This window comes from Drosophila melanogaster, chromosome 3L (genome assembly GCF_000001215.4).
Source record: "Drosophila melanogaster chromosome 3L".
Classification (NCBI taxonomy): domain Eukaryota; kingdom Metazoa; phylum Arthropoda; class Insecta; order Diptera; family Drosophilidae; genus Drosophila; species Drosophila melanogaster.
In genome coordinates this window covers 3023079-3046862 of record NT_037436.4, presented here as the reverse complement: position 1 = coordinate 3046862, position 23784 = coordinate 3023079, and the positions used below count along the sequence as shown (strand labels likewise).

The following is a 23784-nucleotide window of genomic DNA, read 5'->3' as shown; positions in this document are numbered from 1 at the left end:
GTACGGTGCATTTGCGTTGCATTTTTCGGCGTTCGCAACGCGGTCACCCTGCATTTAGTGTTTTGTGAACTGTTAAAGAATCCGATACGAATTTAATTGCTGGGAATAACAATGATGCAGATGAGCGAGTACAAGGTGCTCCCGCAGAATGCACCGCAGGACGAGAATGGCGCAGTGGTCCTGCAGCCGCAGGCGGCGAATGTTGGCAACAATGCCAACGGACCTGGTGCGTAGCGATGGACATATATGGATTTGTCCACTGTTGAATTCCATCACTCGGATGGACCTAGTCGGTTGCGCGCGTCTGTGTGGGCTAGTGGGCGTGTGCGAAAGGCGGAAATGCCGTCGTCTCTTTCTTGGCATTTAGTACAGCAGCGGGCATGGCAATAGCACCCATAGTTATCTATGTAAAAAAGATATTTTATAATGTACCAAAAAGTGAAGTGATTCCAAGTCAATACGTAAATACATATTGTTTAAAATATTAGTTTATGTTAAGAACTGCTATCACTGGCCCTAATCGCCTGACCGCCATTGTAGCTATGCTAATTTCCTTTACCCATGCATAGATATCGGAAAAGCACTTTATGCATATAGATAAATATAAATACATAGGGAGCTAATCCGGAACAACGCCCCATTGCAGAAAACTGGATGTCGATACCCGTGGGCATGCCCAACTGCCCGCAGGGACTGGAATACCTGACCGCTCTGGACCAGTTGCTCGTGTCGCAGAAGATCGAGAAACTGGAGCTGCTCACCGGCTTCGAGACGAAGAACCGCTTCAAGGTGAAGAACTCACTGGGCCAGAATGTGTACTTCGCGTACGAGGAGAGCGACTGCTGCACCCGCAACATGCTCGGCCGGTCGCGCCCCTTCGAGATGAAGATACTGGACAATTTTCAGAACGAGGTGCTCCACCTGTACCGGCCCTTCAAGTGCGACATCCTCTGCTGCTTTCCCAGCTGCATGAACGCCGTGGAGGTGTCGGCGCCACCCGGCCAGGTGATCGGTAGCGTTGAGCAGGTCTGCACCTTCATGCGGCCCAAGTTCAACATCAAGAACACATGCGGCGATACCGTCCTGCAGATCGAGGGACCCGTCTGTCCCTGCAAGTGCTTCAGCGATACCAACTTCAAGGTCAGTACGCAGCCAACAAGTGGTTATTCTTGGCTCTCGATCTCGATTCCCAATGCCCAAACAAGTGTATACACACACAGCAGCGGTCAGCGGATTAGCTTTAAATTCTTCGGAGGAGTACATATGTATGGTCTTCATCAGTCAAAGACGAAGCTTTATAAAATTCCAAAATGAACAGTATCAGGCGTCCACTTAATTGCTTTTTTAATTATTAAACATTTATAAGTGCCTATATACATATATTCTAAATAATTATGAACAGACAGAAGCGTTCAAATTAATAGCACCCACACTAGTTTTAAATTTTCAATTGTATACGTTATTTAACAGATGCCTCTAGATATAGGAAAATCAATCAATCAATTTATACTTTTTATGGCTAAAATGCACCAAGTGTTTGTGCCGATCTATGAGCCCTTTTACTGACCGCTGCTGTGATCGTACAGAAGCAAAGAGACTGCAGTCCGAGGCAGTGACGTCATGGTTAGCCATGCCTGACTGTCCAGAGCGAGTCAATTAATTGCGATGCCGCGAACTGCGAACCGATTAATGCGAAACGCAAACATCTCTCGCCCCTTTAACCGCGCACAGGTATTGAGCGCCAACAACGAGGAGATCGGCAAAATCAGCAAACAATGGTCCGGACTGGGAAGGGAGCTGTTCACCGATGCGGACTACTTCAGCGTCACCTTCCCCCTGAATCTGGATGTCCGCATGAAGGCGCTCATATTCGCAGCGCTCTTTTTGATTGTGAGTATATCAGTATATCATATATATCACTGAGTGAAATAAAGCATATGCCAGTGCTATATACTCGTTTCCCTTCATTGATTTGTGTTTGTCTTAATTCCAGGACGCGGTTTACTACGAGCAGTAGGCTGTATGATGAATCGCATTCTAAAGGAACAAACGCCCAAACATTATAATCGCCGACTGCTTTTTGGTTCGACGTGTTGCATGGTCATAGCTCTAAGAACTTTTTAACCCCTTATTTGATTAACGTTTCCGGGAATCTGAACAGTGCAACGCTTTGATCGATACGGAATCTCCGCAGCAAAGGAATCTCCCGCACAACTTGGATCTGAACCGCAGTTGCACCTTCGTTATTTTATGAACCTCGGTTTTGGCATTTAAAGCTCACCACAATGAAGCACTTACTGACAAACGCACAAAACGGAAAACAGAAAGCAGACTACACACGAAGAATCCGACGAGAACGAGTGCCTTATGACGTCCTAGTTATTGTCGTCGCCCCCGTCCCGTTTCCCCAGATTTATATACCTCGACAGACCTAGCTTTGTTGTACGCATAGGTCGGAGCACAGGATAACTTAATTGCAACCATGGCGTACCTAACTAATTTACTATTACCTTTTACCTACTACATATTACATATTACATATATTTTTGTATGAAACTAATTGCAATCGAATTGTTACCCATTAGAGTGGCCTAGTGAGCCAGCTTTCAAGGCATTTTGAGATCGAAAACATCTCCTCCTTTTTGGTACCGCTCCTGTGGCGCCGCGCAATTTTCATCACCTTCACATGTACTTCATGAATTTATTTATATCTCAGTTATGCTGTAAAATAAACAAACTATGTTTTGTACAAAGCAAATGCGAAATATTCACAATCGGTGGCATTGCGGATTTGGATTTTCTGTACAGAGGACTCTAGCGATTGTTCGTTTGCATCGTGATTCAGTCGTGAACATTAGGAATGTAACTGGGCTAGGCTACTAAGGTAATGTGCATCTCTATCTGTCCCTAGTTGTTCTTGGCAAAGTACTTCGTCTTCTCCTCAGGATTGGGAACGATCTGTAAAGGTAATGGTATCAAAAAGAATTTACCTAAGGCAATGCTTCAAAAAACCTACCGTATCGGCACCTGGCCGCCAACCTGCTGGGCAAACCTCTCCATGGGTGTCCGTATACTGGAAGGCCTGAACCAGACGAATAGTCTCGTCCACAGAGCGTCCCACGGGCAAATCATTCATGGTGATCTGTCGCAGCACTCCGGTCTGATCGATAATGAAGAGACCGCGCAGCGCATGACCGCTGGACTCCAAGTAGACTCCGTAGTCCTTGCTGATCTTATGCGTTAGATCGGAGAGCAGTGGGATCTTCACGTCGCCCAGGCCGCCCTCCTTGCGCGGCGTGTTTATCCAGGCCAAGTGGGTGAAGTGCGAGTCCACGCTGACGCCAATCACCTCGGTCTTGATCTTCTTGAACTCGGCGATGCGGTCGGAGAAGGCAATGATCTCCGTTGGGCATACAAAGGTGCTAAAATGGCAATGAGAAATGCGATCATACTAAATGTAAATGTAAACTTACAAGTCCAGTGGGTAGAAGAGTAGCACCACATATTTCCCTAGATACTGGGACAATGATAGCTTCACAATCTCCTTATTAACCACGGCGGTGCCCTCGAACTGCGGAGCTGGCTTGGAAACTGGGGAAATAAGGGTAGCAGCAACTTAATAGTGATCCCTGGTTTTTTGCATCCAATGGAACTCACTGACTGCCTTGGTGTACTGCAGCTGATGGTCGCCCTTCGGCTGGTCGGGATAAACGGAGCCGCCGGCGAAGGAATAGCACGATTCATTATCTTCCGGCTTGGCAGCTCCAACGAGTGCCGCGGACAGCAGTAGGACAGATAAGTACTTGGACATGATTGGGCTGAAACGAGATCCACGTACGTATATGGCTATTGGATTCGGTTTATACGCTATTTATTACACGCGGCCTTTACAATTATTGCCGCTCTTTATATTTATAATAAATCTGTGTACAGTGGTCGCCCAACTATCTTTAATTTTGTAAATTATGTAAAGATATATAATTTTGAATGTTAATTAGGAACAAAACTAAACTTCAAAGAAAAGATACTCCTTCTATGTACTAAATCCTTGTTCCGTCCGTGTCAGCCAGTCTCTACTGTACGCACATACCCAAAATTCGAACACGCCCACAACTTGTAGCCACGCAGTCAAAAAAGTAACTATTTCAACGGGCAGAACTTCAATTGATTTTGGTGGAACGCGCTTATTGTTGCTGCGCTTCCGAAAAGATAAGCTTATCAATTTCATTCACTTCACTGCTATTATAATTTATAGTTGTCAGCGTGTAACCGATTTAAACAAATATAGTTTACAAAACTACTAAAATTCCAATGCCAATGCGATTGCCTAGCTCCGATTTGAATATTTATTTTTAGTTGCAGGGTAGTTAACTTGCTTGCATTAAGCAACAATGCAAACGCACAGCTGTTACCTTTTAAGCGCTATAATTAACTCTTTTTGTTTTAATAACAAATTGTTCTGCCGGCATTGGTGTGACCGTAATACGCAAAAATACCATACTGTCGTTCCGACACCAATGCATAGTTCAGCATTGCCAACATAAATTTCATTATGAAATATTTGAATTTTCATTTCATATTAACGCGTAACTGCAATTTTGAAAGAATATTATTTTAGAAAAAATATCTGTGCTGCATTGGCGAATCAAAAGCGATGTATGGCCATGCTATGATCTATCCAATTTTTTTTAAGTAAAAAACACTTTCTCAGTTAACTTTTACTTACGCTATAAACTTTATTAAAATATATACAGTTTGTCAAGAAACTGTTTACACACTGTGAAATAAGTTGAATTTTTGACTTTAAAGCTAAAAATAAAGGGTTTTTTGCTTAATTAAACGCAATTTTTTTATAAAATATAATTAAACAATATTTATTTTACTTATAAATCAAAAAACAAATTAAAAATATTAAATATACAAGAAAATAAACAACAAATTCCAAGTTTACACACTTTTGAGACTGTCAAGAAACTCTTTACACATTTTGTTTTCCTACTTTGTTTTGTTCTTTTTCTTAGAACGAACTCGATTTTTCCGTTATTTTTGGCTTTGCATTGCTTTTTACAACGCTTCTATTGAAATTTTGTTGACTTTGCTTGTGAAATTTTGCTGATCAAACGTGCTTAAAGCGAATTATTAAATTTAATAAAATGCCTGGAAAGAGATTAACTTTTGAAGTTACCCAATTAATAAACTATAACCACCAGTTGGGAAAATCTTTTCCAGAATTAGTATAAATGTTTCCTGTATCCCGTAAGACCGTCTACAATGTTTTAAAAGGCTCGGAAAAAGAGGGCAGGCTTGAACCTAAGAGCGGTGGTGGGCGGAAAATTAAAATTAAAAAGCGTGTAGACCGCTTTATTATGCGAATAGTGATTGCGAACCCCCGAATCTCGGTCAGATCACTTGCTCTGGATATCAGGCAAGAATGCCACCTAACTGTGTCACACGAAACTGTGCGCCAAGTCATCCTACGCCATAGGTACTCTTCAAGATTTGCAAGGAAAAACCCTTTGCTATCAGATGCCAATATGGAAAAGCGTCATTAATTCGCTGTGAGCATGATGGATCATGCGGAAGAGTACTGGGATGACGTCATATTTTGTGACGAAACAAAAATGATGCTCTTTTATAACGACGGGCCAAGCAGAGTATGGCGCAAACCGTTGAGTGCGCTAGAAAAACAAAATATCATTCCAACGATAAAATTTGGAAAAATGTCACTGATGGTTTGGGGCTGTATCACCAGCCGTGGAGTGGGAAAACTAGCCTTAATTGAGAGCACAATAACTGCCGTGCAATATCTAGAAATGTTAAAAAACAAATTTGAAGGCCAGTGCAGAAAAATTCGGTCTAGTTAGCAACAACAAGCCAAATCTTAAGTTTTACCAGGACATGATCAGAAACATAAAGAGTGCAATGTACGCACCTGGCGCCTTAATAACTGTGGTAAAGTGATCGATACGCCCCCTCAGAGTCCTGATCTGAACCCCATTGAAAATTTGTGGACCTACTTAAAGAAGAAGGTGGCAAAAAGGGACCTAAAACACAACAACAGCTTATGACTGTAATAGTCGAAGAGTGTGAAAAGATCCCGTTTGAATATGACCTGCAAAAACTTGTCCAATCCATGAAAAAAAGGCTTCAACTTGTAGCTAAAGCCAATGGGGAACATACTACATACCAAAACTTTTAAAATTTTAATAAAATAATTAAAAAATTTAGGATTAAACTTCGATTTAGTGTTTTGTGTAAAGAGTTTCTTGACAGTCTCAAAAGTGTGTAAACTTGGAATTTGTTGTTTATTTTCTTGTATATTTAATATTTTTAATTTGTTTTTTGATTTATAAGTAAAATAAATATTGTTTAATTATATTTTATAAAAAAATTGCGTTTAATTAAGCAAAAAACCCTTTATTTTTAGCTTTAAAGTCAAAAATTCAACTTATTTCACAGTGTGTAAACAGTTTCTTGACAAACTGTATATCAATATATAAATTGCTCGCGCTTAAAAATTAGGTTTACGGCTGGAGTTAAAACAACACGTACACGCGTCTCTCTGCACGTTTAATTGCTACGACCAATAAATATAGATATTTCTCTCTTACGGCCTAGATGATATAATATGCATTGCATCCTCTAAAAACTACAACAAATTGAGCAAAAGTCTGTGTTAATTTCACAAAAAGCGAACATTAAAAGTACATTGCTTAGCATGCGAATTACTCATTTACTGTGTTAGCTTTGATTGAGAATTGTTTTTGTGGGCGTTAATGGTGGTGTTTCTTGTTGTCGATCCACATGGTGTTGTGTTTGCTGCCGCATTTATTGCAGATGAGAAAAGGGTGAGAAAAATGCACCTGGCCTTCTTCCGGGCCGCGGTCTAGCTCTCCCAGACTTCGTCCCGCTGTTTGGCAGCTAGCAGTTTGCGTTCTGAATAAAAAGATAAGGCAGATTAATAAAAGACCAAGGGAAGGCAGCGCCAATGATTCCAAATCAAGTATATCCTTGACCCAGTTTAGTTACATGGCCCGCACTCACCTTTGGCTTCACGTAGTACCCGCCTCTCGTTCTCCCGTTCCTGCGGCGCCGTGGGCAGCTTGACTCCCAGTGCACCCGATACCAGTCGTCGGGCCAAGGCCGTGCAGGTTTCCGGACGCTGGCGATAGGGCTGCATTGACACCGCGCCGGCCTTCTTTGCCTTCAGTCGTGACTCCAGAGTGGCTTCCGCAAGTGGCTTCAACTTGACAAACGGATGCCCCATCGTCAGCACCTCAGCAGCTGCGGAGGAAACGTTCTATTTCATTACCGAACCAATCTCCGGTTGCATTTGTAGGCACTCACCAATGCGGGAACTGCTGAACACAGCCAGGGCATGGGTATCGTCTACCCACTTGATGTCGAAACCACTGCCCCTGTACTGGGCGAAAAGCATGAGCAGGTCGGGAGTTTTGAACTCCACTGGGAAATTGGACACCTCCAGAACGTGCGGAAATTCCTCTTCGTTGAGCAGTTGTTGTTTAATGTGAAAGACCTGTACGAATTGTGGAACAGAGTGTTTAATTTGATGATGATGCTGGTTAACCAGTTATATCTACTTACCGTATAGTCCATTTTGGGCAGCTCTATTTTGCACTTGCCCACGGATTCAGTCAGTTCTTGGAGTAACTTGGGATCCAGACAGTCGCCGCTCTCGTCGAACATCTTCTCCCAGTCGTCCTCGTCCTCCTCGTCATCGTCTTCGGTGGTGCTGTCTACAGGTGGTTTCGCTGTGGCTGATGCTTGCGGGGATGTGGGGATGGCCTTTGTTGCCGATGTCTCTATTTTCTCGGGAATCTCCAGCACATCTGAGTTGAAGGTTTGTTTCATGATGCGCCGATTGCTGCGATTGATTTCCTGCAATCGTTTGGAAGTTAGTTAAAACATTTCGCTGATTCCATGCGGCATAACTTACCTTTGAGGCTCGCTGCAGCTCGCGCACATCGTTATCACATTTGGCCGGCTCCTCGCCATTGGTGCTCCTGGCCGCCACCACATCCTCGATGCGCAGCGGAGGCGATGCCTGGCTTTTGCCATTGCTGGCTGATTTGTTGCCATTGCCTGGCTTTGTACGCTGGGCGCCGCTCATGATCTGTATGTTAGAAAGGCAAGGTCAGCTATTAAAATGTGTATTAAAAAATTCTAACTGCTGATGGAGAATGGCGCTACGCTGAACAATTATTGTTAATAAGAACTAATTCATAGGCTTTAGATTCGCTTATATACGTTCTTGTCTTGTTTTAGTACACACACCTCCTTATCACAGTCCGCTGGCTTTGCCGGTCGGTGTTCTTCGTTGGATTGAGTATCGTTCTCAGATGCTGATATAACCAGTACAGTGGCGTTATCGGCCGTTGTAGCTGTTGTCGTTTTCTTTGCGCGTTCTCTGCGCTCCCGATGCGATTTGCTTTTCTTCGACTTGGACGGCGGCTGACCGTTGACGTCGTCCGCTTTGCTCGGCTGTGTATCTGCAACTGGCGGGGAATCCGGCGCTGTTGTAATTGTTGCTGCGACCACCGCTGCTGCTGCTGGTGGTGATGTTGTTGCAACCGCTGTCGCTGCCGCCGCCGTTGTTGTTGTTGTAGTAGTCGGTGGTGTAGTTTGACTGCGTCGTGCCCTTGGCACATAAACCGCTCGATCGGGACGGCGTTCACGTCGTGTCGCCGCCGCCGCTGCTGCTGCTGAGGCGTCCGCCTCTCTACGAAAGAGCGGAGCAAAACAGAGATAATAATAATAAACGGTGAAGGAAACGAGGTAACGAGATTAGCTCACGACAGAATATCAACAGTTTCGTTAGAGGTATATACGCAGTTTATGATCTATTCCTAACTTTGATGGGTTGCAAATCGATTTACCTACCTGTTTGGGGATTCTTTGGAGGTAGGACTTGTAGATGCAGTGGTTGCTGTTCCTGCAGCTAATGGTGTTGTTATAGCTTCGTTTACTGCAGCTGCTTCCTCGCTGCTGCTGTTGTTGTTATTGCTATTGTTCCTCAACGCTGGCGGCCTGTATAAATCCACCGAATTCGATTTGCTTACTGCAAGATACAGATAGAGAAGGCGCCATCCATGAGATACATTGAGAAAGAGACACAAGATGCCGAATGTGAGATACTTCACATGATACGAAGATAGATCGCCAAATGGGAGAGCTAAGCAGACGATTAGCAACAATAGTTGGCAAATGCTCAAAACAAAACGAATAAAATAGAGACTAAGGTGAAGCAACGGATTCGGCATAAAATAAATTAAAAGCAAAATTCACTCATGTCGACCCAATTTTTTACGATCCGCTCTATGCCCGATTTTCGTGAATGTCAACACGAACTTGACAGGTGGATCCCAGGCAGCAAGGGGGGGCTGCGGGGGCGGTCCAGAGCTGGTGAGCGTGCGCAGCGGTCGACCAGTTGAGCGTCTACCTGCGTGAAGCCAAGTGAAGTGAAGTGAGGTGAGCCGTGATGCAACATCACCAAAAAATCCGCTCGAGAAAGAGGGCGACCTTGAATGAACGGCAACGGCGCTGCCGACGTCGATCAGCTGGCGCATCTGGTTATTTTTAGTTAATCTACCTGTTTGCTATACACTTGGCCGGAATTTAGTTATTACTTCTGATTGGAAAGCTCATTAATGCTTCAATTTGCTGGGTATCTAACACAACTGTGCAATTTAATGGCAAAAATGTACATAGATAAATATGTGAATTAATTTTCAGTATTACTGGGTATTCTCATATTCGTCGCTATCCCTGTTACATTTTCGATTTCTTTGTTTGGCTTCTTTTTGCGTATTTGCGAACACTTAAATTTATGACTGCTTGCTAAACGGGGAGCCAAAAACGCATCGCTCCAAAATGTGATTAAAAAACAGGGGATAGCCTTTGTTTATATGTACGGCCAGCTTGCTTTGGGCCATTTACTCACATGGAGTCTCGCTGATATGCTTCTTAACGCCCATCTTACAGAGCTCCGTGGCGCTTCTTCTGCTGGCGCTGCTGCTTCTGCCGTTCGTGTGATAGTGCGAATTGTTGTTGCTCCGCCAGCTCCTCGCTGCCTCTCGCTCTCTATCCTTCTCCCTCTGCTGCTGCTGCTTGCGGCTGTTAATTGTGCATTAACGACAAATTGAAATGAACAATAATCTACTGTCAGATATCAGATGCTCACTTCTCAAAGCCGCTGGGATCCAGAAGCTGGTTTCGAAAGCAGAGGACGGTGCGCCGCTGCGGCCCTTGGCCCACTGAGAAGGTGAACAGATCGTACTGCTGGCGGTATTTCTCACATGTTTGGTGGATGAGATAACGGCGGTAGTTGCCCACAGGTGGAAAGAGCAGAACGCTGCGGAAGAAAGCGGTGGAGAAGGTGAACAAACCATCGATCAATTCAATTCGCTGACTGCGTGCGTGTATAGTGAGTCGTTTATGCGGGAACTCCATTAACGATAATTAGGCGAATTGAAAACACTCCTGATAAGCACAGGCAAAACAGGCGGAAATACATTTGGGAGCTTAGATACTAAATTCGTATGATAAAAATGAATCATATATTCATAAAAGCCGTGTTAAAAATGAAGAGGTAAATCCATTTTTTTTTTTTAGAATGTGCTTCTAATGCTAACTTGTTTACTACCTGATTGTTAACACACTATAATTAAATTTTTAGTTCCATTGATAGATCTTGATTACAGTCCCGCATAAACCCAGCTAGAGCGCCGCCCAATGGGACCGAATCTTCTAACAGGTTGTTGGGAATTCTCACTTGGAAGAGGAAGCACAAGAAACGACCTCAAGAAGAAGGCGAACAAGCGAAACAAAACGGAACGGCAAAGCACGACTTGTAAACTATATTATGTAATCGGATGGTGTAATATTTTGAAAAAGCTCAAATTTCTATGCGCGGCTTGCTGTTGTTTATTGCTTGACGATTAATTGTTTATTAAACGCGGGCTGAATGCAAGAAGAGCGCTTAGGCACGAAGCCCCAAATCAAAAAATCGGTGTTAGTTGGCGCAACTGCAATGCGGAAAAGTCACAATTGCTCTCGTTGTTGTGGTTGTTGTTGCTGTGGCGCAGCTGGGAAAACTCGAAATTGTGCAGAAAAAGACGGGGAGGGGTGGGGGAAAACTGGTGGTATCTGCACGAAAGGCCCACAAAACTCGTACTACTTCTCGTTGTTGTTGGTGTTGTTTTTGTTTCTCTGTTGCACATTTCCGTATTACCATTGTTGTAACGGTACTTTGTTACAAGTTATTCTCTCTCCTACTCTTTCCTTCTTACTCTCTGTATTTGTTGTTTTTGGAGAAATAAGGGGAGCTCTACTTCCTTCTCCTTCACTCACACATTCAGAGACCACAACAGACACACACACAAATGCCCACACTAACATACACCCACACATATGCACTTGCTATTCTCGTGGCAAAAAGTTCTAATTCGTTCATTTTGTAGGTGCGACTTTATTCTTACCCACGATTCAAGCGCTTCTTGACAAAGAGCTCGATATCACAACCGACATTATGTACGAATTCCTGATCGATTAGGCTTAAATTATTTGCGAATGCCTCCAGTTTATTTTAAAAAAGTCGCGACGACGAAAAAACCGACGTCGCACGCACACAAACAAAATTAGAACTTTCGATGTTACCAGATTGTGATCCGAGGACGCGAATAACTGCCTAAAAAATACCATGTTACGCGCGAAAGCTTAAACATTTGAATTTTATAAATAATCGATAACATCAGTCATTTCCTACATTTATTTTACAATGTAAGATACTTACGCGGTAGATATTTTTAAAAGCAAATAATACAAGTGGTAAAAGTAAATAAATCGTTTCTCAATCACTAACTCTTCCCTTCACATTTTTAGTATGTATCATCATTATTACAGTGCGGTTTTAGTTTTATATTAACGTTTTTGAGGGAACAATAAGTTGCTACAAACGCAAATTGGTGTTTTAGTTAGGCAAATTCTTTTTTTCTTAAAACAATGCTAATGCGTGAGAATAAGTTCTTATTTTGTCCATAAAGTGACTGCTGAAAGTAGGTTAAGTATTTAATTTCACTGCTTTGTGGCTCAGTTTTTCCTACCAAGCTCCGCAGCATTTTTTGCCGCTAATATTTGATTAAAAGCTTCAAATTAATTTTACATAAACACGAACTACCAGGCGGAAGAGCTGAGGGAAAACCTGTCGTTCACTCCATATCCGCTTTCCCGGCTGTCAAAGAGCTATCGCGCCCTTGACACCTCCCACACCACCCAGTCGCCCAAAAGCCACCCACTTGCAACACCCCACACTACCCTCCCCGCCTACCAGCTCCACTTTCTAATGGCTATCGGGAAGCACAAATACTCCGTCATTTCAGTGCAGTGGGTTATGAGCCGTAAATGTCGATTCTGTAAACCCACGCGGAAAACACTTCAAAAATAACTAGAAAGAGAACATTTCGTATTAATTACAAGTTGTTATTAAATGGTAGTACTTGGCTTAGGCTCTACTTGAAAAAGGTTGCCCATTTACCCATTAATCATTCAAGTGATTTGAATTTTTCAACTGGCCTTGTATGTGAAATATGATTTTGCCTTTAAATATAGCAACCTTTAAGATACATTTTTCCGAGTGCTCTGTTATCGCTCATACATGGCCATTCATTACAGGTCTGAGGGTTGGCCAAAAACTATGCCCATTGCCACGCCCCGCCCGGCAATTTGCAACGCCCTTTGCTGTCGTCTCCTGTCAAAATGGCATTCATAAAACCGGCTCCTCGGCCTCCCAGTCCCCAATTTTCGTCAAATTGTCCCCGTTTATTTCGCCTGATAATGCCTCAATAAAATCTGGAAGGCATCTTTTATGGATAGGTGTTTGGATACATGAATGACTGGGTATCTATCTGGTGTAGGTGTTTGCCATCGGCAATATTGGTACATATTCCTTTCCTGTACCTAAACAATAAGTTCCGTGTTATGCCAAACTATTTTGCAATTACGAAAGCTGTAAATTTTTACGATCTTAAAGCCATTCGCTTGTGAGGGCCCGAATTGAAGGACGTTTTGCATTCGATTTTTATCTCTTGGGCCCGCAATCTGTTTGGCTGGTTTAATAAAATAGTTTTCCACTCGTTTATGATTACAACATCATCTGCTTTTAATTACTTTTGAGGCCCGCTGTGTGCCCTCGAGTATTAGGGTTAGCAATGAAATTATTCTTTAAAAAATTATCTTTTTTATAGTCAAAGTAACGTCTAATTAACCCATATTAAACGCTTTTCTTTTATTTAAGCTTTTCTTATAGCGGCTTTTTGTATTCATCTATGCTTTTTCCCTCATTCTTCATTAATTGGGTCTCAGTTTCTAGAGATTGCGTCGGAAAATGTTTTACGTAAGAATTAAAAACATCAATGAAGGTGGGGCAGAAATAAATCAGTCTTTTACCTTCGCTCTGTTTGTTTTCCCGCTTCTTTTATCGTGAGGCTCCCTTGTGGCTTAGAGAATTTTCCGCCAAGTTGAAAAGCTGCCGTCCAAGTCTTTTGAGACCACTGCGAAATTGTTGGCTGCATTTTTCTTATGGCTTTGCAATAAATAAAGTTTTAATTCCCCATCGACAGGAATCTGGGCTGAGGAGATTATAATTTCAGATAACCCGCACATTTCAACAATTTCAATTAATGGTCAAGGGGTTGGGCCATTCATATTCGGACAAATCAAGAGTAAATTGCCATAATTAAAATGCAGGTCAGAGGGCAGAGTCTAGACACTCCTTTCATAATTCACTGATAAACTTGAGTAATTTAGGCTACGTGATTCGGCTTAATCGAAGGCCAGGATAAGCACACTTGAGATAATCAATTTATGGCTTTACACGCCTCGTAATTTGCCAATATCGATGCGACAGATTCGGTTTTCAATTTGCATATGGCTGTGGAAAATTTCGTATTCATAGCTGAATTAAATTCCCCTTGAAGACAATCGAATGGAAAATCCCGCGCATTTCCTTTCCCTTTCCTTTACTTCCCTATCCACTTTCTCATTTTCCCTTTCTGGCCACGGATGCCTTTCCTTCTAATTTCCTTTTATCGAATTTACGATTTGTTGGTCATGTCATCAACTCTCGAATACGCCGACGACAACGTTGCGTATACGCAATGTTCGGTGGGTTTTTTTTTTGGTCTGTCGACCGTCGGCACTCGTTTTTCCTTTTGTGCCCGATTTTCTGCATCAATCTTTGATTTGCAAATTATTTTTGCATTCCACACAAACGATTTGTGTTTTTACAGTTGCGTTGCCTGGGTGTTTTTCTCCTTTTTGGGTCCTGCCTGATAAATTGTGCCACATAAAGAGCAACATGGAATCGACTCCAAAGCCTAGGGTTGACATTTTAAGGGGCATGAAACGGAAATGTGGGTGCGGCAATAAACGTGAAGTTATGTGCATGAGTTGAATTTGTTTCGCTCGGTTGCGAGAGGTGTTAAATCTTAAAGAGGCGCCTGTACAATGGCAATTTTAGCCAGTTTAAAGATTATTTGAAATGTAAATATGGGAGATCTATATAATATATAAACAGCCCAACAGTGACTATGAATAATAATGATATAATAAACTACAACCGCATTAGGAGTAAATACTACAACTTTAAAGGGTCCAACGCATTATAGGCAATTAAAATGCGTATCGTTTCCGATGGCCAATCGTTAACAGTGATGGATGCGATTTGGCCACGATTCCTCGCATTTGTAAACATGGCCTATGGATTCATTAATTTGAACTTTATGCAAAGTAATCAATAAACTGAACGCAAAGACGCCTCTGCAAATAACTCTCGTTTTTATCAGCTCGTCTGCCGCTCATAATTTATGGCTGCTCCAGTGGGGCAAATCTTTGGGGCGCCGCAGGACGCGTCCGCATGCATTGCCAAATGTCATGTGGCGCCGCATAACCTTCGTCCTTCCGCCCACGTCGAAGTCCTTACGCCTGACATTTGCAAAGTGCAGCTGGGAGAACTCCAAAACAACGCAACAAAAAACCAAAGGCAAATGCACACGATGATGCTGGCCGCATCTGTGCGGAGTGCACTGATAAAAAAAAACAGAGTTATTTTAAAATTAATTAAATCAGCTGAGGTTTCTTATTTGCCATAGGCATATAACAAGATCTTATTTGAAATTTTAACTCAAGATCTGACTAGGAATAATCTCTTTAAGTATACAATTTTATACATATTATAATTTTCATATCCTTTTTTTTCAGTATTGTACCACGACAATTGTCTGTTTTTTTTAGCAAAGTTCTGAAACAATTTGTTGTTGTTGTGAACTTGGAATAATACCAACTTGAACGTTAAGCCACCGTCAGGAAAAACGAAACTAAAGAAACTGTAGACACGAAAATGGTCACGTTCTTTGCGTGAAAATTTCCACTTATCCTTTTGCGTGTGATGTTGTGTGCACTAAACACTTTATATCCGCAGGTAGTTGAAAAGTCGTGGAAAATGGCAAGCCGATTATGAGCGGGAAAAGCGCACAAAAGTTCGAAAAAATTATGTAGATCGGGCTAAGAACGTGGATAATTAAGCTGATTAGTTAATTTTTGGGAAAAAATATTAAAATTATAGTCAATATTTGTTTCTGGTTTGGTTTAATCAGGTGCTTAGCAATGCTTCTATAATAAACTAACTAAAATGTATTGTGTTTAATTTTAGTTCAGTATTTCAAGTTGATTTAAATTTACAAAGGCATTACATTTTCTTGGTTACTTTGTTACTTATGTACATGTTTACTTGTTAAAAACTGAAACCTTCAATTAAAAACATAACCAGTCATGCGGACTGATTCCTCTCGGGAGATTTTCTCTGTTTTAGCCACATAAGCACTCTGTTTAATTGGCTCTGCAGCTAAGTAAAGGACGTCCAGAAATAAAACGGGTATCCCCAGGATTGGCCAATATTCTGTCCGTCACGTTTTCGCGTCTATGTGACCACATTCCGCAATCGAAATCGCAGGAGCAGCAGCATTTTTGGCCAACTGGCTCAGCAGTCGTGCAGTGCGATGCGAAAGAAATGTTTATAATTCAACGGAAATGCTCGGCGAGAAAGCCTCACAAAAAACCACCCACAATGGCTGCCTTTTACATCCACTACTCTTCGTATATATTGTATATATATGCTATATATGACGATTGTTGCGCTTTCTTGTCGGATGGAAAAACATGGCAAATGCCTTATTGCCGTTGTGCACAAATCCCCACCGGACTTGAGTGGAATTGACTTTAAGATTTCAAGCTGCTGGCTGTAGCTGAATGCCAGGAATAGAACCCACTTATCACTTGAGAACCAGGAACCCGGCGATATGAGAGCCCCTTGGGTATGCAAATGGGAAGTGGGATCCATTTTGGTGGACGTCTTAGTCTTTCTTAACTTCCGTGACATAAATCCGGTAGCCCCTGCTCAACTACAAATGCGGCCACAGAAATAGGTTTATGGATAAGTTTAAGAGTTCTAGAAATATGATATAAATTGAAATCTTTTTTGGAGTTTCAAGTAAGACTTAAAATTATAAATGATATCATAAAAGCTATAATAATAATAATAATTATCTATTTTTAGTAGTATGCTGTATTGTGAATAGCTTACCGCATTTGCTAGTCCAAAAATAAAGTCGGCTGGGGAACATGATGCCACCATCCGTCATCTGGATATCCCGGTGACAGGCGAAAATCGGGTGGAATCACTAAGCTGATTTACTCCAAGTCGAGCGGAGAACACTGAAAGTTCGCGGCGAAAGGCGGGAACTGAAATGGAAAAAGAAACAACGGCGGTGTCAATGACTGGGTCCTGAGATCCAGAATCTTGAGTCCTGAGTTCTGGGCACTGAGCCCAGAACCATCAGCACCTTCCCTTTCTCCTTTCTGACTAATGAAAGTGGACAGGGGCGGCAGAAGAAGCGCTTAAGTCAATTTGAGTTTGACTCGGGGAGCGAAAGCAGCCAGGACATCGCAGGATGTCTCAGAATCACCGAGGACATCGAAGAGCGGCAAAGTTCAGCTGGCCAGGCGCGTGTTTCCGCTTAAAAGTTTTCTGTTTTTCCAGTTGCTGTCGTCAGCAATCGAGGCGCCCCAAATCCTCGACAGATTGTTGTTACTGCCATCGCTGTGGTGTTGGCTAATTGCGATTTAATGACGATGACAATTTGATAAGAGGATTTGCTGCATTGTCCATCCGCCGCGTTGTCTCTGTGGCATCTACCGAATGGATCGGCCAATTGAATCAGCCATTTCGATGGTACACTGCGAAAAAGACCACAGCAGTGTCAATATTTATCATCGTTCTTTCCAAACTATGGGCATACTCTGAAACTGCACATCAGTAATTTGTCTTAATGTTTTTCTAGAGTTCTAATTAACTTGGCTTATTGAAACGCATAGAAATTGTTTCCTGTGCATCACGGAGACAATGCAATCACATGAGCATTTTACGGGCCGGCGAACCAAAAGAAATCTGCGATAAAAAGCCAATGTCAGCCGCAGCAGGAGGAGCAGGAGTCCAAGTCAAAGGCGCCTTGCCGCAGACAATGGCTGTAAAATAACTGGAAAAATTGAACATGAATTGAAATAAAAGCGATAGTAATTGAAATTGAAAACCCGAAGAAATTCGGTGCACGAAATCATTGTCATTTGTGGGGAAAATTGTACGAGATATTGAAATGTGTCATCCAAAAAGTGGAGCTTTAAGCATAATTTAAGTTTTTAAACGAATAATATTCAATCTGTTTACTCAGGGCAGTTAGTATTTGTTTAAAGGAAACCTTCTTCTTAGACACGTTAAAGCTATAAACATTTGGAATTTCCCTATCCTATTGCCATAATCAAAAACAAGGTAATATTTCAATAGTATTAATTTTTTATTTACAAAATTTTTCTGCTTTTCATTGCGGGTTGTTCAACATTTCCCACAGGTTCAAATGTTGTTTCACTTTGATGTGGGTAGCAGTCGCATATATTTATAATTATTATTGGCATTTCCAAGGGTCGAATTCGACCCTTTTTTGTGGCCTTATGATAGCGGTCGAAAGCACGCTCCTTGTCAAATGATTTTTCATAAAGAAAAATAACCGAATAAAAACCGAAAATTGATTCAACTGTCGCTTTCGCGCTTTCAATTAATGCGACAAATGTGTGAGTATATGGCATAAATATAAAGAAGCTTTGTTCCTTTTTGCAAGTCTGCTTTTTGTTTTTGTTGGCCAATACGTGACTTTACCCAGAAAGTCATTGACTTTCACAGACTCCCCCGAGTGGCTTTGTTATGTCCGCTCTAAAATCGTGCTTTAAAGACCGAACTCTCGAATCAATTAATGCGCTCCATGGCCATGAAAGTGGCGAGTGGCGATAAGCCAGCTCCAACCCATGTGGCCCCCCAACTGGGAGCTGGCGATACAAACTGCTTCAATTTTAATGTCCTCAAACTGTCATAAACTGTAAATGCACAGTAAAAGCCATGAGTATAAGGCGGGCAAGCTGCGACAGATTCTGTCGTGTAGATGGCCAAGAAGCTAAAGCTGTCAGCTCAAGAGTTTAAGTTCGACAAGCTGGTGAAACTATTGTATCTTACACTGAAGTCCGATTTTCACTTAAATATTATATGTACTTCGTTTATTTAAACCTAATATAAAAGTGGGAAATTAATTGCCCCACTAAGTGTTAATCCTTTTCATACTAACGCTGTATACCTTTTGACACCTTCATGGTTGACTTCTGATTCACATACGCCCATTTAAAACACCCCTCACTCTTTGAACTCGATTTTTTAGGTTCACTGAGCAAACCTTTTTTTTTAACACGCTTGCGTGTGCCGTTCAACATTTAGCCAGTTTTTTGGGCCAGTGCAAAGACGACCCGCAGGCTGAAAGCCAACATTCGCTATACAGGGTACAATATAGCCGCATGAGAATACCCATTCATATGTATATGTATGTATGTATGAATGAAGTCGTGCACATGAGTAACCCGTTGGCACGACCTATCATCGCCCATTCCGCTGGCTAAGGCCTCCTGGCTGGGCGATGGGCGGTGGGTGGTAGGTGGGCGTGGCACGTGTCGCCTGCAGCTTTCATTAGTTCAATGTCAATGTTTTGTTTTGTGATCCTGGAACACAAAAACTGAAGAACATGGGAACCATCCAGCTGTCTGCCTTGGGTTTTTAATTTTAAGCGCATGTTGCTGGCCTCCAGCCAGCCACCTGCATCACCTTTGCCTGTCTGCTGATTAAGTGAGTACAAGCTGCAGGTGTCCTGCATTAGGACATCCCGCTGCTCCTTCGAGGCGAAAGGAATGCAAATTAAAACTGGTATCTCTTCCTTCTGTCACCGATTCTGCGGAAGCTCTGTGTGCACAGCAAATTGAATGAGGTGCACAGACGGCAATCGATATCTCGATGGAGGAAGTAATCTTTAAGTTCCTTTAAGTCTGAATATCTGGATATCCAATTTCCTTTTTCCCAGAAAACGACCGCAACACATGTCGAAAGTTTGCGGGCACAAACCATTGGCATACACTGAGGTGTATTTATAATTTAATTTAATTTAATTTAGAATTCCGTTTTATATAATTAAATATGGAATTTGGATGTTAAAACAAGTGTGTGTTTCAGCGTTTCTAACTAAATACTCTCGGAATTTCATTAGCAATTCTCTTGTCTTTGTACCCTTTTTTTTTGCAGTGCACAGGCGTACTTACCACATCACAGACATGGAAATTAGGCCAAAAGTGCGCAGGCAATAATGCTGAAATCCATTTACGTAATTCGAAATCCGCTGGCGGCGTTTTAGCCACGACAACAGTCGTATGCAAACTTTATTAATTACGCGCCCCGATGACCATTACCACCATATCGACCATCTACTATTGACCATGAAGCCATTCTTGCAGTCCGGCGAAACTTTGGCTGTTTACTATTTTGCTAGGCTGAGTTTCGGCCACCCATTGTTGTGTTGCGCAATTGGCACCAGCTATGAAAATCACGCAAAAGTTTTTCAAATTAAAAATTCAACAGATTTCACTCGGAAAATCAACAACCCTGGAAAGCGGCATATAACAAAAAACAAAATCAATGAATTAAAAAAAAAAAATTACATAATTCGATTGAGCCTGCTGTTCATAAAAAATATTGATACTGTTTATTAAAATCCATGTAAGACTTTAGTTGTTTTAATTTAATTTATCAGAACTGTTACTTTAATAATGACTTTAGTTAGTACCTTAGAAAATATGGCAACCCTTGACAGAATTGAAATATGTTGGCAACCCAAGTTTGGAGGCCATATGTCAAATGGCGTGAGACTTTTAACAAAAAAAACATTTGGTTCAGAAAAACTTCGCTTAAATTACTAAAGAAAAACTTAGTAGACCATTTCAGCATGTCAGTTGATCCACTATCAATCGATAATTTCACAATCCAATCTGAGATCTGCGAAGAAAACGAGTTTCTGGCAAATATAGGATTACTATCTACGACAACGTAATATTTTCTCCTTTTCTATCAAATATTAAAATAGAACTATAACTGTGCTACCATCCGTAGAATGTCGCGTCATCAATTGAAGAAACCCAGAAAGATGGTGGCGGCATGGCAAAACGATGAATTATTTATTAAACGCCCAAATTTCGCCCCGCGTATTAGGATTTCCGAAAAGCCAGAGATCCAGGGAAGAATTAAACCAGGCGTGGCGTCCAAAAGGACTGAGAACTTTACAAAGAAGCCGTCCAATATATCTGTAGATGTTTCGGAGGACGAGAAAGCGAAGGAAAAGGAAAAGGAGCAGGATCCCTACTCCAATGACTTTATACTTGGCAAGAGGTTCGTAATGGGAAAGATTCCCTAGAGATCCCTTTAAGTGCTTAATTGTTCATTCTCCTTTAGATTGTACAATTTCCTGAAGTATCTCAGCTCTCACCGTTGGATTTGGTGTGAGTTCGTCGACTCCTTCCTGGACAAGCCGACCCTGACCATGGGCTACGATATGAAGCGCTTCATAGCGGAGTACTGTCCGCTCCTGCACTCTTGCTTCATGCCCCGCAGAGGATGGCAATTGGTACGTCGGAATATGGGGAAGGCGCGTCGATTTTCGGCCGCCTTCATCGAGCTGGAACGCGAAGAATTGGAGTGCCAGCGCCGCATTGTGCGCCAGTTGCAGCAGCATAAGTTCAATCCCAAGGAGAACGTGGGCTACTTGGACCAGATACCCAAGCGTGTGCCCCTGCCACTGGCCAAGGATGCCACGGTCAGCAGTTTTCTGCACGGAAACTCCTTTGAGGGCATCGTCAATGGCACTGTCATGGGCTACGATCCGCAGGACTACACCTATCTGGTTCGATTCAATAGAAACGACAATGCAGTCGTGCTCAGTCTTCCGGATTCACAGCTCTATTCCGACGAGGAAACCGCGGCGGTTCCCTTGTCAATTATTATGCGCGGCAACAAATCGTCCTCGGTTATTTCGGAGAGCGCCAAGACCGAGAAGTTCGGAAACAAGAGGTACACCAAGGAACTTCTGGAATCAGTGCTAAGGGTTGGTAAACTACAGGATGTCAAGCACAAGATCCTCATGGACTTGGCCCGAATGAATGAGGATTTCGAGACATTCAAGGAGATTGGTTCTTCAAGTAGTCGTCGCGATGCCAAGGTCACACCTCAGCGTGAGAATCTCCAGCGTCGCTATTCGGCCAGCATGATAACGCTGCACCGAGTGAACGCTGATATCCTTGAACCGCTGCGCATCCTGCACGACTACCTGGTCGAGTATCAGAAGCAGGACGAGGAGGAGGAGTCCAAAAGAGGTCGTCCCGCCAGCGAAGTCTATCAGAAGTGTCGCATGCAGGCGGAACAGGACCTCAAGACTGCCGCGGATGAGAAATTCCTGAAGATAGAATCGGATCGCACGCAGGAGTTCGTCCGCAACCTTCACACCATACTGTATCTCAATGGAAAGCTGGGGCGCGAGAACAGCTCCAATTTGGAGACGATTATCGCTGATCTGGTTACCCACATGGTGGACAACATCCAGCCATCGCTGGGCCGGAAATTAAAAGATGGCGTCGATTCCCTGGAGCCTCTGCGTCAGCAGGTGGTGCAAATATTTAAAGACGTCAAAAAACCAGAGCGCTTCCAAATCACCCAGCAGGCTCCGATGCAAACCGAGGATGGTATCTACAACTTTGTGGTCGAGGCACAGCCGGATACTCCCAGCTAAACACACTACCTACTGGCCCTTTGGAATACTGAAATAAAGCCTCGCTCTTATTTATGGCTCAATTAGGAGGAGTGTCATGTGCATTGGGAGTTTGCCGGCAGAGGAGCTTAACGAAGTTTCTTGTGGCTGCTACCTTGTAGAGCTCTTTTGGTACTTACGCGAAGGGGTAGTTGGGGGGGGGGGGTACGTGGTTCTAGGATTTATTTCAAGTTTCCAGTGGCACGTTCCACAGGAAGTCAGCCGTAAAACAGTTGACAGATTGGCAACCAAATAAGTAATGCGTATGTGAACGAAAACTTTAAGGGGGCACTCAAAAAAGGATAATCACTGGGGAATGTTTGCTTTTTCTAAAGGGCCTGTAAATGTGTTACAACTTTGATGATAGAAAGTGTAGTTTATTAAATACTTAAAAATGATTAAGAAAAACTCTTACTATAACTCTCTAAGTACTAATAAACCCTGCAAAAAGGAGGTATGGAAATTTTCTCTTTTTTTGAGGCTAAATTTTGTGCAGCAATGTTGCATCCCCACATAAATCAGCATTTACGAGTAAAGTGTTTTCTATTTTTTAATTACTAGATGGATGCACTACGCTCGTAAATTGTGCGGGTGAGCCAGTTCCGCCGGGGAATTTGCCAACGCCCATGTGGCCGCCATAAAGACATCATTAATATGCCTCCGGATGCACTGCGTCGCTCTGTCCCCCGGGAGGAGAAACGATCGGCAAAGGAGCTGATGGCGTGTGTCCTGCGGGAATGGACTCTGGCCATTTTGCTCCCCCGGATGTGTCGTCGTCATCGACTAAGATGTGCGTATCCTCCACGGAATCCACCCGAGCGGGCGGCTCGTAAATATTTATAATACGTTGAAGCTGCAGGGGCGGCGAATCCGGCTATAAATTTATCGAGTGCAACATTTTTTCCACTATATGTTACAACTGTGGTAAAGACTCTGGTTGAGGATGCATTCAAAATTAAATGTTTTATTCGTATTCCTGATTAGAATGACCAGTCAAGTCAATGTGATAGTAATTTTTTTTCGCAGTGCCTTGCAGTACTTGTGCTCACAAGAATATGGCTGTAATGAAATATATATTTAGGCATTAACTTGATTAATGTATTTATTTTGAACGTTTCAATAGCCTCGCAAACTTGAAGAACACTTGAAGAACAAAAAAATCGACAGACGTGGTAGTTTGACATCAAGGATCCCCCAGCCAGGATAAACAAACGTAACAAATGGCAGCAAATAAATGTGGGCAGGCCAAGTTTATACGGTCAAGTATCCGCGTGGACCAACTCGTGTTGTGAAAGTTGTGAATGTTGGTTGGCTACTCGTGCTAAATGTAATTCAATACACCGCCTTACATAATGCATTCGAGATGACTAAAGTTTTTTTTATTCCGTTGACACTTGATCATTAATTATATTTGCGCGTGGCGGGGCATCGTTTATATGAAATTGAATCAATACATAACAGCTTAAGTGGCAACACATATATAATCGCATATCCA

At 42.5% G+C, this 23784-nt stretch overlaps 4 protein-coding genes across 9 annotated transcripts, besides 1 other annotated feature; 2 read left to right on the top strand and 2 right to left on the bottom strand.

The window, feature by feature from the left end:
* The first annotated feature begins 50 nt into the window (after positions 1-50).
* Positions 51-2750, top strand: scramb2 (scramblase 2). The gene is made up of 4 exons (NM_139504.3): positions 51-226; positions 647-1140; positions 1732-1890; positions 1994-2750. The coding sequence occupies exons 1-4, from the start codon at positions 112-114 to the stop codon at positions 2015-2017; spliced, it is 792 nt and encodes a 263-aa protein (NP_647761.1). The 5' UTR covers positions 51-111; the 3' UTR covers positions 2018-2750.
* On the bottom strand, positions 2689-4504 carry Prx4 (Peroxiredoxin 4). Of its 3 annotated transcripts, none has more exons than NM_080263.4 (5): positions 4413-4504; positions 3658-3818; positions 3474-3591; positions 3017-3422; positions 2689-2958 (listed from the first exon to the last, which is right to left on the bottom strand). In NM_080263.4, the coding sequence occupies exons 2-5, from the start codon at positions 3809-3811 to the stop codon at positions 2908-2910; spliced, it is 729 nt and encodes a 242-aa protein (NP_525002.1). In that variant the 5' UTR covers positions 3812-3818; positions 4413-4504; the 3' UTR covers positions 2689-2907. The 3 variants fall into 3 exon arrangements, with proteins under 3 accessions (NP_525002.1, NP_728793.1, NP_001261350.1); NM_167971.2 differs by lacking the exon at positions 4413-4504 and adding an exon at positions 4091-4313; NM_001274421.1 differs by lacking the exon at positions 4413-4504 and adding an exon at positions 4091-4142.
* A 247-nt stretch (positions 4505-4751) lies between these two features.
* Positions 4752-6485: a mobile genetic element.
* CG2162 (uncharacterized protein) lies at positions 6394-11667 on the bottom strand. Of its 3 annotated transcripts, none has more exons than NM_139503.3 (10): positions 11499-11667; positions 10202-10372; positions 9962-10134; positions 8902-9079; positions 8296-8740; positions 7958-8134; positions 7606-7899; positions 7348-7537; positions 7045-7284; positions 6394-6936 (listed from the first exon to the last, which is right to left on the bottom strand). In NM_139503.3, exons 3-10 carry the CDS (start codon positions 9993-9995, stop codon positions 6887-6889), a joined length of 1608 nt encoding a protein of 535 aa, NP_647760.1. In that variant the 5' UTR covers positions 9996-10134; positions 10202-10372; positions 11499-11667; the 3' UTR covers positions 6394-6886. The 3 variants fall into 2 exon arrangements, with proteins under 3 accessions (NP_647760.1, NP_001163332.2, NP_001261349.2); NM_001274420.2 differs by lacking the exons at positions 8902-9079; positions 9962-10134; positions 10202-10372; positions 11499-11667 and having other exon boundaries at positions 8296-8520.
* An 8674-nt stretch (positions 11668-20341) lies between these two features.
* On the top strand, positions 20342-22734 carry aly (always early). 2 transcript variants are annotated; one of them, NM_080118.2, is made up of 3 exons: positions 20342-20539; positions 20603-20878; positions 20942-22734. In NM_080118.2, exons 1-3 carry the CDS (start codon positions 20439-20441, stop codon positions 22269-22271), a joined length of 1707 nt encoding a protein of 568 aa, NP_524857.3. In that variant the 5' UTR covers positions 20342-20438; the 3' UTR covers positions 22272-22734. The 2 variants fall into 2 exon arrangements, with proteins under 2 accessions (NP_524857.3, NP_001261348.1); NM_001274419.2 differs by having other exon boundaries at positions 20431-20539; positions 20942-22331.
* Positions 22735-23784: the final 1050 nt, after the last annotated feature.